General features: G+C 35.9%; 2 protein-coding genes across 3 annotated transcripts in view; one reads left to right on the forward strand and one right to left on the reverse strand.

Annotated features, from left to right (window-relative positions):
* LOC106142970 (pseudouridylate synthase RPUSD2) overlaps window positions 1-17584 on the reverse strand; it is a 332895-nt gene that overhangs the window by 305321 nt on the left and 9990 nt on the right. The window lies entirely within an intron of this gene.
* Window positions 9673-15914, forward strand: LOC106143084 (caspase-1). Of its 2 annotated transcripts, XM_013345056.2 has the most exons (7): window positions 9673-9827; window positions 12899-13045; window positions 13511-13647; window positions 14051-14220; window positions 14462-14641; window positions 14996-15113; window positions 15614-15914. In XM_013345056.2, exons 1-7 carry the CDS (start codon window positions 9775-9777, stop codon window positions 15838-15840), a joined length of 1032 nt encoding a protein of 343 aa, XP_013200510.2. In that variant the 5' UTR covers window positions 9673-9774; the 3' UTR covers window positions 15841-15914. The 2 variants fall into 2 exon arrangements, with proteins under 2 accessions (XP_013200510.2, XP_013200511.2); XM_013345057.2 differs by lacking the exon at window positions 14462-14641.

Genomic DNA, 17584 nt, shown 5'->3' on the forward strand with positions numbered 1-17584 from the left:
TTCTACAAGTCATGTACAAGTAAATGTGGTTTAAGATCGTAATCTAATAACCAGTCCATATTAACATTATAAAAATCTAAAAGTTTATAACTAGAGTATAGTTGTATCCTAATCATACATACATAAAACCTCTTTCCCAGAGGGGTAGACAGACACTACATGTATTCACTTGCTACGATCCCTACATTATTCTTTCGCTTCATCCACATTTATAACTCTTCTCGCGCAAACTCGTCGGTTTCGGGTACTCTTGACTTGACCTATTCGGCAGGAAGTCCTTGATTTTATCAAGTCACGTTCATTAAAGCCTTCCCAGTTTCCCACACCACGTTTCCCATTCACAATCTCCTTGTATAAATGCTTAGTCAACCTGCTTCATTCAGCATTTAATTGGTTATGTCATTAAAGTTCACGTTCCAGCGCTCTACTTTCATATTATTTTTTATTGCTTTTCTCTTATCGAAAAAGCAAAATTTAAGAAATATTATGAAGCACATATTCAGCTTAATGTCATCATAATGGAAGGCTTTGGTGGCGTTGGCGCTAACAGCATCCTAACTTCAATTATATGAGTTTATTGCTACGACCTTACGGTGGAAAGTAATTTATTTCAGAAAATGTCATACACAAGCAGAATTTTCGCTTGGTAAAATTTTTAACACTCCTTCAAACTCCATCATTTTAGGGCATTATGTAAGGGAAAAAAACCAGGCAACAGTAGTAGATCTTGGCTTGCTAATCTTCTTCAATGGTTCAGCTTCACTTACGACCCCTGTTCCCAACGGCAATCTCAGGAGTCAGGAGTAAGAAAGGGTATCAACGGATCGTGACAAGTGAAATTGTTATTTCTGCCTATCTTGTCACGAAATTGCCAGGGGAGCGAATCCCCGGGGCGCAGCTAGTAGTAACACAAAGATATTTTGTACGATATTCAACAAAATATAACCACGAATCTGTTCTCGAGACGTTTCAAGCTCTGTAGCAGACAGGAGAGCCCTGTAAGCCGTCCATGTCTACATTCGCATATGTCCACATTTGCAATCCTTGCCAGAAAATGTTAACAATATTTTATGTTATACTACTAAATTGTACTATCAAACGCTGTTTACTTATTTAGGAGAGAGTTCTCATCTTTGAATGTGAATTCCATCATCAAACTGAACACGGCCTTTATTTTTAAGCTATTGGCTCTGTTTACCCCGTAAAGGATAGAAAGGTTAAATATATATGTATGAAAAATAAGATTAATGAGTTAAGTCAAAAGTAGACTTATTGGTGAGAATTTTTAAAACCACATTAATATTATTTTCTAGCTAGCTACGAGTAGTTCGTGAGTGTTTTAAAATAAGAAAATACTTTATTAGCAACAGGTGTTGATTAATCCCTCGAATAAATAAAATACAATAAAACATTATCGGATCTCAGGCTCGGAAACTAATTTGCATATATGCAGAGGGTGCAACTGGGAATACAGAAAGATTTGAGAGAAAAAGTTACATTAAAAAATCTTCAACTGAAAATATACCAAAATATCACTTTGCCCAAAACTCAGCAAGATTATGTTTTCTAATCTTCTTTCATTTAAATGCTGTGTCTAAAATAGATACACCCATTAATAGAAACGGCCCATCCGAATGTCCGTCTGTCTGTGACGAGTTATATCTTTCCAGAAATATCCTGGTAAATTTAACTGAGATATTTCTAAACTATCTGTCCCTTAGTTCACACAAAATTTTGTTCTGTTCACGAATATCTCATTTAAAGTGATACTTCAGATGCAGTTAAAAGATTTGACAAAGCTGAGGGCCTTACAATAACGCCTCTAAGTAATTATATTACAACAGTTTGTACTTTTTTGTGTCCCTTGTTTGTTTATCATACCTACTAGTATTTGCAAGAAGAACAGTCCCGAAGCAAGACACGCGCTGCGCCATATTTATCGCGGGAAAGTTATCACTATTTCACTTTTTATTATGACGTGAAACGAGACAGTGAAGGCTTTTCGCGCGATAGAAACGGCGTCGCGCGTGCCATGTCACAAGGGCAGAAGTAATATTAATATGCTCAGCTGGAAACGATGCAGAGAAAAAGATTGTGAAAAGCTTTACATCAACATCTTGAACCTGGGGATTGCTAAGTTTAACAATATTTTTTATTCATGTTCTTGGGTACCGTTTGCTTGATTTACAAGTAGATAAGTTTGCGCGTCTCCTGTACAATTTTCATGCTTGTGCAGTTCCATTGCACATTATAGAATATCTTTGTGTCTCTTTTTAGTCATATTTTTGGTGTAATAAAGTTATATTACTCGTATGGATAGGCTTACAAACTTGGGACTCTTTTTTAGGCGATGGGCTAGCAACCTGTCACTATTTGAATCTCAATTCCATCATTAAGCCAATTAGCTGAACGTGGCCATTCATTATTTCCAAGACTGTTGGCTTTGTCTACCCCGCAAGCGATATAGACGTGACAATATGTATGTATGTACTCGTATAAGTTGCTCGATGTGACAGTACGAGAACTTACAGCTTCACATCACGCACACCATTTGCTTGTCTGCACATAACATTAACCAAATCCAAATTTATCTTTAAATCCAATTAACAATTCCCACTAATGTGACGTGACGAAGGAAACTCGATACGAAAATACTAAAAGCTAATTGATATCTTAAAATAGATCGACTTCTGCTATTGACTGACAACCCAGTTAGTTACTGACACCATTGTGTTAAAGTTTCTAATTTGAGACACGAATTTATGTAAAATGACGCTTGGAGGTGACAGAATATTTAAGAAAATACTCGTTACGACAGATTAAATGAAAGACGGAAATTACTTGTACGGAATGAACTGCCTTCCACAAACTATAAGGTGGTTAATCTAACTGTAAAGTCCTACCTTTTACGTAGAAGTAACGTAACTACCTTTTAGCTTGAGTACCGCAGATCTTAAGAAGACCATTTGATAGACACTGGACAATAGAACTGGAAGAGAGATGGATATTTTGCGCAGCAGCAGAACATAAATGGCTATAAGAAACTTAGTCTTCCTAATCTACACACGATGACCTAATACTATCAAACAACCAACGAAATGTGGTATGTGAACTTATTTTACACTTCGTTATCATAATTCATACTATAAACCTAGTAATACATCAGAAAATTAATTTATGTAATACACAGTACAAACATACATTTACTCACAATACATTTTTCAATAAACCTCAGAGAATTCTTTGATTACGTCCAAATAATGCATGCCACATATCAAAACACAAGCTCGCGTGTTCAAAAGTAGTATAAAACTTAGAATTTGTTATCACACGTCGCGAATAATGAAAAATATAAGGATTACTGTAATAATACTGATACATACTTATATTTTTATGTCACGTGTGATTAAAAGCTTATAAACTTAGGATTCCTCTGTAGGCAATGAGGTAGCAACATGTCACTATTTGAATCTCAGTTTCATCATGACGCCATACAGCTGAACGTGCTGAAAGACTGTTGGCTCTGTCTACCCCGCAAGACATATAGACGTGACTATATAGATTTACCGGATTTACCGGCTTTCTTTCGCTTAGGAATAAAATAAATATCCTATTTGCCAATGTTGATTACAATCTAATCCTGATACAAAACTAATTGATATCTTCAGTTACATGTCTTAACACGAATTAATATTACGATAAAAATGTACTTACTACCTACCAAAAAATAAAGACAGCCACAATTATTTCTCAATGTGACAGTTAAAGTTTTAAATTTGAATTCCTAAAAAGCCGCCAGGCATGAAAAAAAACGGGGTGAACTCCATTAAATTAAACAGACTAGCAACTTGTGAGTGGGCGCCGTGAAAAATGGGGAAACGCGTTTTTTTCTCTCGCTAAAAGAATGTAAACATAATTAAAATTCTCTCCGGTGGCGTACTGTATTTTCTATGCTATGTTTTATAAAAACTATTTGTTTCTTACTTGCTGTTGCTCGCGACTTAGTTCGCCGTTAAATTTTATACAAGCTGTCCCCCTGTATTTCCCCTTGGACGATTGGGGGGATTAGTATACGTATAAAGACAGACATATATCACGTCTATATCCTTTGCGGGGTAGACAGAGCCAACAGTCTTGAAATGACTGATAGCCTGCGTTTAGATGTTTGGCTTAAAGATTGGAATTTTAACTGAATAGGGGGTATTAGTACACTAGTTTTTAAGTTAAACATATTTAAGAAAACCGCATTTAAATCAGAGCAATAGTTTTCCCGCGATGCCAGGACAGACATAAATTCTAAAAATCACACTTTTAGCTTCTTTTGGTCTTATACAGATCTCATATTGATCCTGACAATATATATTTTCAGTACTTACAGACATCGGGCAGTTACTATTTTATTGTATGTGTGGATTAACAGGAATCTTGTAGAGATCGCACGATTATCTCATGGAACAGAAATATTGAAAAAAATTAACTAATATAACTTGATCTAATCATAGGCGTCCTGGTAGCAGGTCAGGTCAAGAGTACGACTAACTTCATTATCTCGCTATATGCCAAGGCTGAACCAATAGACAATTTGCATTTGCATTAATCAGCATAACCTTTTGTCTAGTATTTAGACTGTGCGCAATAAACTTTTCAATAAAAATAAATCTTCACATAATCACTTTTCCTACTAAGGAAGTAACCAGTGAGATGGCAATTGACAGAAGTAATTGGAAAAAACTAACATATTGTGCCGACCCCGCGTAGAAAGTGGGAAAAGGTAACGACGAAGAAGAATCACTTTTCGTACTTACTACAAATTATAGAGTGAATTTAAAATTGAGCAACCTTAAAAAAGGCTTCAAATATTGGCTACCAAAAGAACATTCCCTGCAAATAAGCTTTTCAAAAATATTTCTCAGCTTATTCGCAGTGCACTCATTTCCGTGACAAATTGTAAATTCAAAGTTAGTTCACAATTACGAATGCAGTTCGAAATATTTGCAGAGCTCGAGAAATTCTTAGAGAGAAATTTCCATTTAAATTGCTATTTATGCACCTAATTACTCAATTTGTTAGTAAACTACTGGTTTGTGAAATATTTTATGAGCTACGAGGAAGAATTTTTACCCACCTCTTACCCACTTACTACGACAAAGGCGCGGATACTTCTCACAAGTACGTATAATAAGTTTTGTGTCGTGTACAAATGTATTGAGAAAATAAACACATACAAGCAACTTCACTCCACTGTTGGGCATCTGTTACCAATCAAACGAATTTATGTTACTCAGAAAAGAGTCAGGATTCGAACTTACACACATTAGAACTCTTATAAAAAAACCTGATACATTAACCGATCGCCCATGACAATACAAAGAACAATATTTCAGTCAAGAATATTATGAAAATCTAATAAGAAAAAAATATTTTCAATTCCATCATAAAGCCATTTATTAGCTGAACGTGGCCTTTAAGTCTTTCAGACTGTTGCTCTGTTTACACCGTAAGAGATAAATACGGGATTCTATGTATTTATAATATGAAAACGACATCTACCTTTAATTATTCTCATGTCCACCTATCATTCAAGTGGAAGTTCCACACAACACATACAGAAATACACAAGTCATTTACGAGTGCGTAACGAACGTAATAGAATATGTCGGTTATTAGAGGCGCAACACGTGGCACATGTATTTTGTGAACAAATGAAACCGACAAACACTACTGTGGCTCCCAAAAGGACATTTATGTCAGAATGGAACGTATAGACAGTCAACGAAAAGGCATTTGGAGCTAAATTTTCTGGTACATACATACATACATACATAAACTCACGCCTCTTTCCCGGAGGGGTAGGCAGAGACTACCTCTTTCCACTTGCCACGATCCCTGCATACTTCCTTTGCTTCCTCCACATTCATAACTCTCTTCATGCAAGCTCGGCGGTTTCGGGCACTTTTGACCTGACCCTTCACCAGGACGTCCCTCACTTTCCCTCCACACTCTCCTTGTATATCTGCTTAGTCAACCTGTTTTCATTCATCCTCTCCACATGACCGAACCATCTCAACATACCCTTTTCTATTCCTGTAACTACATCTTCTTTCACATCACAACATTCCCTTATCACGCTGTTCCTTATCCGGTCACTCAATTTCACACCCAACATACTCCTTAACGCTCTCATTTCCACTGCATTTATTCTGCTTTCGTGCTTCTTTTGCCATACCCAACTTTCACTCCCATACATTAATGTCGGGACCAACACGCCCCTGTGCACAGCCAGTCGAGCCTTTTTGGATAGATTCTGACTGCTCATAAAGGCATGCAAAGCTCCATTCACCATGTTCCCCGCGTTCACTCTCCTTTCAATATCACTATCACACTTGCCATCTGATGTAAACTTTGATCCTAGATATACAAACTCTTTCACTTGCTCAACTTTTTCTCCTCCAATCAAATTTTCTGGTAGATTTAGGTAATTATGTTTTTAAGCATAAAATTTTCAATGAATTGAGTGAGTCAGGTTTTTATAGGAAGAGACTCCCGTTAGACTCCCGCAACCTTTGCAGGAGAATCCAACTAAGAAGAGGACTAGTCGTCGTAAAAAATATTTATTATAAAAACTTATGTGCATGTCAGAAATTTGAGGAGGAAGGAAGGAGAGACCTTTGTTTAGCAGTAGGACACATTTAGACTTAAGAGAAATAGATTGTATTTTAAAATAACATTTTTAAAACATGTCCAAAATAATCCCGTTATCTTGTTGACTACGAAACCATAAAGCGGCAAGACAGCAAACCGTGTTAGTCACGTAAGTACTACGTCGTCACGTGATCCCGTATACCCTGAATCCCACCATTTTGGGGGATTCAATTTGTAACAGTGAGCTGTCGTATTACCGAGCAGCTTTGCCGGTGGTACACAATGAAATTACCCGATCCGGTGCACTGAATGCAGTGGTATGGAGACGGCCGGATATCCGTACTAATATAGTAGATTTTTGTAACGTCAAACTCGAAACTACCTTTGAAATTATATTGCCCAGGCTTCTATTTCTGAAAATCCCTTAAAGATTCGAAGCTTCGAGTAAGATAAAATGGTACATACATACATATATAGGTATATGGTCACGTCTATATCCCTTGCGGGGTAGACAAAGCCAACGTCTTGAAAAGACTGAATGGCCACGTTCAGCTATTTGGCTTAATGATAGAATTGAGATTCAAATTGTGACAGGTTGTTAGCCCATCGCCTAAGAACAGAAAATTGTATTGTCTTTTTTTTTGTTTTCAACGGATAATGTCAGATCAATCAATGCCGGACCCCTTGGTGTCAGACTACCTTAAGACTTTGCCGTAATGATCATCGTCTTCGCATCTCTAGGCCAAAGATCCTCCACCCTTTAGAAGACGCTTAGCTGTTCTTGCGTCCTCTAAACGTTCTGCATGACCATCCAACTTCACAACTTTTAACTCCATTTCGTAAAGTTTGCTGTAATTTCATGAATTACAATAAAGAGTATTGTAAAGCACGTGACTGTATTTCACCCAAAATCGGCATATCGTACATACAGGGCCGCATATGCGTCATATTATGCATGAAAATCTCCGGCCACATTATACACCGCTATAGATCGCTTTACAGACTTTGATGACAGAGTTAGCCTCCCAACCGCCCTCAATAGTCCACCTGTCTGTCAAATCTTTACTCAGTTGGGCTTTTGACCGAATTAATAATCAGCAAAAGCCCATAGAATTTCTAAGCTAAAAGGTCATTTAGTAGTTCGGTTCAACCAAAACCAATCGATCAAATTATATATTTTTGTCATTTCCTGTCATTTCGATCAATGTCTGGACATGACGAGTGACCGCGACGGACATACGTTAATAACACAAGGGAAATTACGTTACTGGCACCGCGTGCGATGCCCCGACGTTAATTTATGATTTGATAACTGCCGAAATATCTCCATTTTGTTAGCTCCCCAAGGAGTCACATGTATTTGGGAAAATAAAAACATCGTGTTAGCAGTTAGCAGCGTAGGTTTTGTGCCAATTGCTACTTCACTTATGTTGTTAGAAAAATTTGACTGTCTGGGATTCGGATATGTCTTTTGTTGATTAAATATCATTCCCAGAATCCAATTGGTTGATACATTTTATAAATTTTCAAAAGCATGAAAAATAACATTATTGGATGTACTAAATTAAACCGATAGATTTTTATTAAAATTTTGAACAAATAAAGTTTACGCCTTGGTAAAAATCAAACTGGTATTTTTGTTAATTTCTACAGGAATGGGAATTACAAATTACCGAGGGTGGAGCTACAGGTAAAAGTTGCATGCAAATTACAAACGTTGAATCATCATTTACGTATTTGGTATTAAAGTATGGGAAGTCCTCAATATCAAATGATCAATACGATTTTGAATGTGATAACTTATAAGGGATATCCCCGAGACTTTTAATGATAAAAGAATTCACTTTTAGATATCATAGTATGGTCATAAAATCTTCTAAATATGAAAGAGGACACTGACTGACCGATTTACTGACTAAGATCTAGAAATTTTACACATTTAGATTCCTTATGTGCCAGGGATGTGTTACATACGTCAATATCCCTTGCAAGTTTGACAAAACCAACAGCTTTGAAAATACTGATAGGCCATGTTTAGCTGTTTAGGTTAATGATAGAATTGGAAAATAAATTGTGACAGGTTACCAGCCTATCGCCCTTTACCCATCTTTTTTCAAGAAGAAACCCAAGGGATGTGTTTTGAGAATATTTCCCGCAGGAAGAGATTATACCGTGATTTTTCTTTACGCGGGCGAACTCTAGCTTAATGAAAACTTTTTACAACTCATAACATCAGACAATCTATTTTGCATTGCATTTGAAACACAATTAAATGAAAATTATGCAAAACAAAAGACTATTTTATAATATTACGCAAATGTAAGGGATTAGAACAAAACCACGCCTAACAAAGGCTCTGCACGATTATGCTACTTAGCTAAAGACAACAGCATTGTCAAAATCTGAATGAGACTTAGTAGATTTGCGGATTTACACATTCGCTCAGCACACACATTCACTTAGCAAGAATAATTTTAACGTTCCGAATGAAAATTCAGATAAGGCTTTTAATCTCCTTATGTTATTCCGACTTTATCTCCCTTTGACGATGAAGTTTTATCAATATAACCTCTTTCTCTCGTTTTTGCGAGTTCACCCTCAGTGACTTGATGTCCGCTTTACTGCATTTATTTTTTTCTTCGGTGAGTGTTCCCAGTTGCACCCTCTGTTTTCGTGCTTCGGTTTTTGGTGTCCGCTTTCCTACATTTATTTCTCGACTGTCCTCTGCGTGTTCCCAGTTGCACCCTCTGCCATAGTGCTTCGGGGCTTAGTGTCCATTTTCCTTCATTAATTTCTCGACTGTCCTCTGCGTGTTCCCAGTTGCACCCTCTGCCATAGTGCTTCGGGACTTAGTGTCCGCTTTAGCACATTTATTTCTCAACTGTACTGAGCGTGTTCCCAGTTGCACCCTCTCCCGTGTTCAGTACCTCGAACGTACTTTGTCATTTATAAATTTAAATGATATTGTGACACCTTAACTATTATTAATGCCCCTAACTAGTGGCAAAACTCAATTGTCGTCATTGATTAGCGATATGATAAGATAACAATATAAAGAAAGCATCAGTCGATTGTGTGAATTCAATAAAAATTAACGTGCGGAGTGGTATAACTTGAATTAACAATATAATCATGGACCACGCTGATGTAGCAGTGCCGTTCAATTCTAACAAAGCCAACACAAGGTAAATTTAATAGATTTACTACAACATATGCTAAGGTTAGCTAGGTTATATGACAATTCATTCGGAGACCACAATGAATCATGCTCATTGAGTTTCTTCCTTAAAAAAATCATTGTTGTGTAAGATGTTTTTATGTGCGATCTAATTGGCTTTTCTTTCTAACTGAGATCAACAAAACTGAGCTTAAACTCGTTACTACTCGTATAACTTCACTCGATTCAGAAACCTACCTAGTTACTAGGGGAGCGACTGACTGCATGACAAGGTCTTCTGCTGGATCAAAATGGGCATGAAGGTCCCTTATGTTTTAGGGTCCACTGAAACAGCATAAACCAAAATAAGAAGTTTGTATAACATCTCAAACTTCTTTGAACATATATTTCAAACAATCATGCGGTTTCAGCCACTTCAGAATAGAACCTATCTATCTCATTAATGATAGGCTCATAAACTTGGAATTCCTCTTATAGGCGATGGGCTAGCATACTGTCACTGTTTGAATCTCAATTCTTTAATAAAACCATACAGCTGAACGTGGCCTGTTAGTATTTTTAAGACTGTTGGCTGTGTCTACCTGTCTATCTGTCTGTCTGGAAGGAATTTAAATGTGTATACATACATACATAAAATCACGCCTCTTTCCCGGAGGGGTAGGCAGAGACTACCTCTTTCCACTTGCCACGATCTCTGCATACTTCCTTCGCTTCATCCACATTCATAACTCTATGTGTATGTTTGTGTAATAATCAAGTGTAGGAAATTTAACACGTTTTCAATGAGAACCTTTGTATAAACGTATTGAAATCACATGTTTTCTATCTATCTGAGATTGAAACTAAAGTTTCCGACGTTAAAACAATCATCTAACTATCCCTTGTCAATTTGATAACTCAGAGAATTTAACCGCCTATCCCACTACAGTCACTATTTGATTTTCAATCCCATCATTAAGCCAAACAGCTGAACGTGGTCTAGTCTTTTCAAGACTATCGGGAACGATTTTGTCTCATGGAACAAAGAATCTTAAAAACGAAATAAATATTACTTTTTTGGATATATTTTTATAACAATAATAATATAATTTAATATCTAACGATTGCCTTTTATGGTAATAGCCTTGACTGATATACATGTTTTAATCTACGGCCCGTGTGGCGCAGCGGTAGTACGCTTGTCTGTGACACCAGAGGTCCCGGGTTCGAATCCCGGTCAGGGCATGATGAGAAATGAACTTTTTCTGATTGGCCTGGGTTTTGGATGTTTATCTATATAAGTATTTATTATAAAATATAGTATCGTTGAGTTAGTATCTCGTAACACAAGTCTCGAACTTACTTCGAGGCTAACTTGATCTGTGTAATTTGTAAAAAAAATAAAAAAATAAAAAAAAAAAAAAAAAAAAAAATCTACTGTTTGTATTTTACTGTTCCTGGGCATCAGATTTCTTATCTCATGAGTCATTTCTCCTGTAAAGTCTTTATTTCCTTTTCAATCTGTCGCAACAAGGCCGCGTTGAATGAATTGCGTATTTGTTTTTTTATTACAAAATATCGCCTGATATGGAAGGCGGAAACAAAGATAAATAAAAACATACATTCAACCTCCAGGGACTACAAGGGTACTCTAAATTTTTTTTCAAACTCTGAATTGAAATACAGATTACGGGGTTGCTAACCCATCGCCTAAAAAATGTGAATTAGCTTTTCTCTTGATAGACTTTTACAATCTAGACTTTCCTATAATTTTTTCTTTGTTATCAGTCCAACATATCTGATCTTCTGTTTTGCGTGTCTTATCAGATACTTTTATAATGTTACGCACCCAAAGAGTAAAAGCGGGACTCTATTTCTCAGACTTCGCATTCCGTCTGTCTGTTTCCAGACTGTCCTCATAAACTGTGATAACTAAACAATTCAAATTTCTACAGTTGGTGTATTTCTGCTGCGGCTACAACAAAAAAATGCTAAGAACTAGAAATATTTAAGAGGGTTCCCATACCATACGTGTTTTTGTTTTCTCTAATTTAATAAAGGCAACAGGTTCATGCTTGAAATATTCACAAATATATTTTTTATTTTAAATTTGTCAATATGGATGGCCGTGTGATTCTCGGCACCAATAAAAAAAAGAATAGGACCACTCCATCTCGTTCCCGTGGATGTCGTAAAAGGCGAATGAATAGGCTTACAATTTTGGAATTCTTCTTATTGACAATCGGCTAGCAACTTGTCACTATCTGAAACCAAATTCTATCATTAAACCAAACAGCTGAACGTGGCCTATCAGTCTTTTCAAGACTGTTTGCTCTGTCTACCCAGCAAGGGATATAGACTTGATTATATGTATGTATGTTTGTATAGTACGGCACCCTTCGCACAATTGGCCAATTATTTAGTTATCATTGTCGTAAGATATAATCGTCATTTTGATTGCTACTGGTGCGTCACCAATAAAAAAAATAATATATATGTATGAGCGTCCCACTGTCTATAGTCACTGGGGTTTTTCAAAGCATTTGCCTGCAGTATCAGATAGCGGTAATTTTGATAAACCTTTATCAATACTCGGTATTGCAATTTCATAATAACAAAGGCGTGTGTCCTAAATCTTCTTTTATGTTTAATTTCTACTGATTATTAGTCTTGTAAGAAAGATTTATAACGTTTTAGTAATTTAGGATTTCATTACTTGCAGTACGATATACGTATAAATATATTTATAAGACTTCATTGTTTCAACAAAAGTCCTAAAAACGTATTAAATTATACACATGGTTAACTTGCAAAAGGAACTTCCAATAAACAATGAATTCATACATAAAATCAAGGTTGTTTCACTCGAAGGTTTGGCAGAGCCAACAATCTTGAAAAGACTGATAGGCCACGTTTAGCTGTTTGGCTTAATAATATAATTTATTCAAATAGTGACAAGTTGTTAACCCATCGCCTAAACAAAAAATCCCAAGTTTATAAGCTTATCCTTTTACGACATCGTAGTCCTATTCTATTTTAAATTGTTGCCGGCAACCACACGGCAGAAGTAATGGTCAAACAAACAAATCTTTTTTGCAGTCGTGCTGATACCAATTCAGTTCAAGAAGAAAATGTAATTTATGAAAATCGACCCAGCCCTAATGATGAAGACTACTATGATATGAGCAAGAAGAAATACCTACATATCTTCAACCATTATGTTTACAAACAGACCAGAGAGTTTGGGTAAGATTGCGTCATTTCAAAAATAATTTACGAAAATATAGAGTAATATAAACTTTTTAAACAATGTTTCAAATAAATCTCACCTCTCTAGAGAGGAGCCCGGGGTTTGCCGTTGACCACGGATCCTAGATTAGGTGAGTCAGGTTTTTAGACGAAGCGACACCAAACTGACCTCCGCAACCTTTGCAGGTAAATGTAACCCGTATTAGATCCATGGTTCCACATACAGTTACCAGAATGTGCAGATTATCTCACGATGATTTTACCTCACCGTAAGAGCATCGGGACACCATACCTAACTTGGAAAAGAGTCATAGGTACATGGCCGAGATGGGATTTGAACCGGTGCCTTTCTGCGCATCACGCATTTTAACCAGGCACCTTGCAGATTCTACCACTTAAAACTTAAATTATTAGCTTGAAAAATTCGACAGACCCTAATGTTTGAAAATATTTGGGTTTCAGGAATAAAAAGCCAAAAGATAGAGTGGGGACCCATCACGATGTAAAAATTCTAGAAACCACATTTAAAAACTTAGGATTTGAGGTCAAATCTCATCAGGATTTGCCTCATAGTAAAATTATAAAAGCCGTTGAAAAACGTAAGTTTCTTATTGTTTTACATTTTATATATTTGTACAAGCCAATCATCAGATCATGGCCCTCCAATCACAGCGATTATAGGTTCAACAGGGAACACCAAAGATGAGAGAGATTATTATAAAAATACAACTAAAGTTTTTAATTTTATTGTAAAATAGAGTACTTTTGATCACAATCTGCCTGGTGGTAAGCAAGATATGGTGTAAGGTGATACACGCAAGCTCTAATAATACCTAAATTTCTAGCCTTATTAAGGTTAATCGAAAGAATTGCCTAAATAAGACTAATGTGTTACCACTATTTAAATAAGTAATACCTATTTACTCTTGCCTCGATAATTCCCAAATGCAACAAAACGATAATATTAAAGTCAATCAGAAGAATTGTTTAATGTTTTTCCAGTAATCAATCAAGACCACAGCAGCACTTCATGCGTAGCACTAGCTATACTAACTCATGGCAGTAACGATGGATATTTGTACGCCGAAGACGAGCCTTATGAACTGAAAGAAATCACGAGGCTATTGGAAAACCAGAGGCTAGTGTTGATTCCGAAGCTCCTGTTCCTTCAGGTAAGTTTTATTTTGTCTATATTGAAGAAATCATTAACACAAAAAAGCAAAATGAACATGTAGATGATCATTTTCAATACAAAGTATTTTTTAATTAGGTAATGGAACTTGGCATGGAAATACTATTCAGTAAATTTTACTGTACTTTCTTATTGAGATTAGATGAACTGAAAACATTTGTCGTATTTAAGTTATACAAGAAAGCGGACAATGTACTGATATTTGTTCGGTATTCCGACAGATTTCGCAAATGATGGATAGCCTGCCTCGACAACCGAAGATGTTTCGTCGAATGAGTTCTTTGCGAGCATCATTCAAAAGGTTTAACCGATCAATCTCCACGCGTACTTCTAAGTTCTGGGTCAGCATAAGGTCTTCAGCATCTATCACGACTTCTGATGCTGCACCAATCACCAATGGGGTTAATATTTTTTATTTTACATGTAAAAACTAGTAATTGATAAAGTTATGCAATATTTATTCAACTTTTTGAAGGATGCCAAATCACTGCTATATATGTATAATCCCCCTATTTTATGTCTCTATGTATGCGTTAATCTCAGAAAGTTGTCGACGGATATGGTTCCTGTTTGAAATTTCTGAAAGATGCTTTTCTGAGGAAGGTATATAGCTTTAAATGCTACCCGAGCAAAGCCGGGGCTTGACACTTGTTTTAAATATTCGACTAAAGGAAAGATATTACATGCCAAGTTCCAAGCTATTTGCTGTGCAAGAGTAGGATTATAAAGATAAATACTGTTTTTTTCTTTTACAGGCTTGCAGAGGGCATACTCTTGATAAAGGTCATGAGGTTGAAGTCGATGGAATAATTCGGAACTTAGTACGTGTTCCTTCTCATATAGACTTCCTTATTCTTCATTCGTCTGCTGATGGTAAACATTAATTCTAACAGATTTTAAGTATAACGTGCCATAAAAGTTTAAAGTGCCGTGTGGTTCCCGGCACAAAAAAAAAAGAATAGGACCACTCCATCTCTTTCCCATGGATGTCGTAAAAGGCGATTAAGGGATAGGCTTACAAACTTGGGATTCTTTTTTAGGCGACAGGCTAGCAACCTGTCACTATTTGAATCTCAATTCTATCATTAAGCTAAATAGCTGAACGTGGCCTTTCAGTATTTTCAAGACTGTTGGCTCTGTCTACCCCGTAAGGGATATAGAAGTGATGATATGTATGTATGTATGTTTAAGTATAACATCATTTAGGCTTAGATGTAGAATTAATATTTCTTTTTGGATTAAGTATAAACAAATGGCCATCAAAATGTAAGACTAGTTGAAATAACACCATTTGTGTGTCATATGGAGAAGTTACTGCCAGCATCAGAATACTTATTCCACATGTCAAAAAATCAACAAATCAATGTTTTCAGGTCATGCCTCATTCAGATGCCACAAAGAAGGCTCGTGGATGATACAATCACTTTGCGAGGTCATCAAGAAATATCACACCACCCACGACATTCTTCAAATTATCACTTTGGTTAACAAACGAGTGGCTTACGACTTCACAGCATACAATACGAACTACCCGTCATATAACAACAAGAAGCAGACTTTAGAAGCGAGGTACACTTTGACGAAGTTTCTGAAATTATAAATGCCATAAAAAGAGGATCGTCTGGATAGAACCTTATCATGTAAGAATATTTTTAATATACAGTTTGAAATGATGCCTCATAATGATCTCTCCTTTACCCATTCACCTGTTCCTCCATTAATTTATACCATAAGAATTGGAAATTATTATAACAGTAAATATAGTAATAAACATACTTGTATAAGTAATATAAAATATTGTCGAGGCAAATTTGCCCATCTTTATATTAAACCACTTAATAACCAAATATTTCTCACTGCCAAATATCATTGTGATAAATTAATTATTAATTCATTCAAGAAATTGATAAAGAAGGGATAAGATAAATTTAATATAAGTTTTAATGTATTAAATTATGTTTCAATTAAAAGTACTTCACTTAAAATTTGGATTCCCTTATTTTCTTTTCACTACTTAATCATATGGAAAATGTCAATCTATCTCAATAATTTATTCATCTTATTCATCAAAGTGACTGACTACAATATGCAGATCACTTCAGTTGCATCCTAAACTAAAGCAGCAAGTTTATCAGACAACTTTAGACCTTATTTAGTCGTCAAAGAGATAAAATTTTCATCACCATTAAGAGCATTGTCATCGTCTTATATGCTCATACAAGATTTAGTATTTATGACTAGCTTTTACCGGTGACTGCGTCTCTGTGGACTGACGAAAATGCAACAATCTAATACAATACACATACTGTTAAGGTTATTTCTATGAAGTTGATAGAGGTTAAAAAGGTAATGACGAAGAAGAAGAGCATAGGAGTGTGGAAAACGTATCCGTTAGCGAAATGTATCATCCCGTATTCCTACACTTAATTTTTTATCGCCATCTGAAGATGTCGCTACTTTATTCACAGGGCGATTACAGTTACAGTCCGACCTTCATAACCCAGAGACCAAAACGAACCCTAACCTAATTTAGTTATTATGTTTAAAACATTATTAAGCCTTAGGGAAAGGTCGGAGTGGGAAGACCTAGACGAACGTATCTTGATCAAATTAAGGACGTCCTGGTAAAGGGTCAGGTCAAAAGTACCCGAAACCGCCGAGCTTGTATGAAGAGAGTTATGAATGTGGACGAAGCGAAAGAAGTATGCAGAGATCGTGGCAAGTGGAAAGAGGTAGTCTCTGCCTACCCCTCCGGGAAAGAGGCGTGATTTTATGTATGTATGTATGTATGTATTATTAAGCCTCACAGCTGCAGAAACTTAGTGCTTTGAACGCTTGAAAATCAAAGCTAACATGTGTGGTAATCTTCGCACAAGTTATGACTTGGTAGGTAAATACTTAAATAGGAAAACAAATATAACAATTCGGAATTTCACATAGGTAACTGAGTTTGTGCCCAGGTAAATTCAATCAAAACTTATTAATATAACTTCACCAAACTTCTATTCTAAGTTCCAGCTCCTCAATTATATCCAAAATATTCTAACAAATTTTGTAAATGTCAAACCGCTTCGAGCAAACCTTGAATTTTAGACAAAATTTCAAAATCAATTATGGACGTTCCGAATTAATTTTACTTTGTCTTAAAACTGCACAAATAACAGCGTTAGACAATTTATGTTCAACCCGAGCTCAAAATTAATTGAAAATTAATCGAATTATAAAGATTACATACGCGTTAGTTAAATGATGTTTTGTGAGCTAAGAATTATAGATAAGTATGAAATATAGATATCAGCCTCGACCTCCTCACATCTTTTGAAAATTAAATAGAAATTTTGCAC

This window comes from Amyelois transitella, chromosome 2 (assembly GCF_032362555.1).
Source record: "Amyelois transitella isolate CPQ chromosome 2, ilAmyTran1.1, whole genome shotgun sequence".
Classification (NCBI taxonomy): Eukaryota; Metazoa; Arthropoda; class Insecta; order Lepidoptera; family Pyralidae; genus Amyelois; species Amyelois transitella.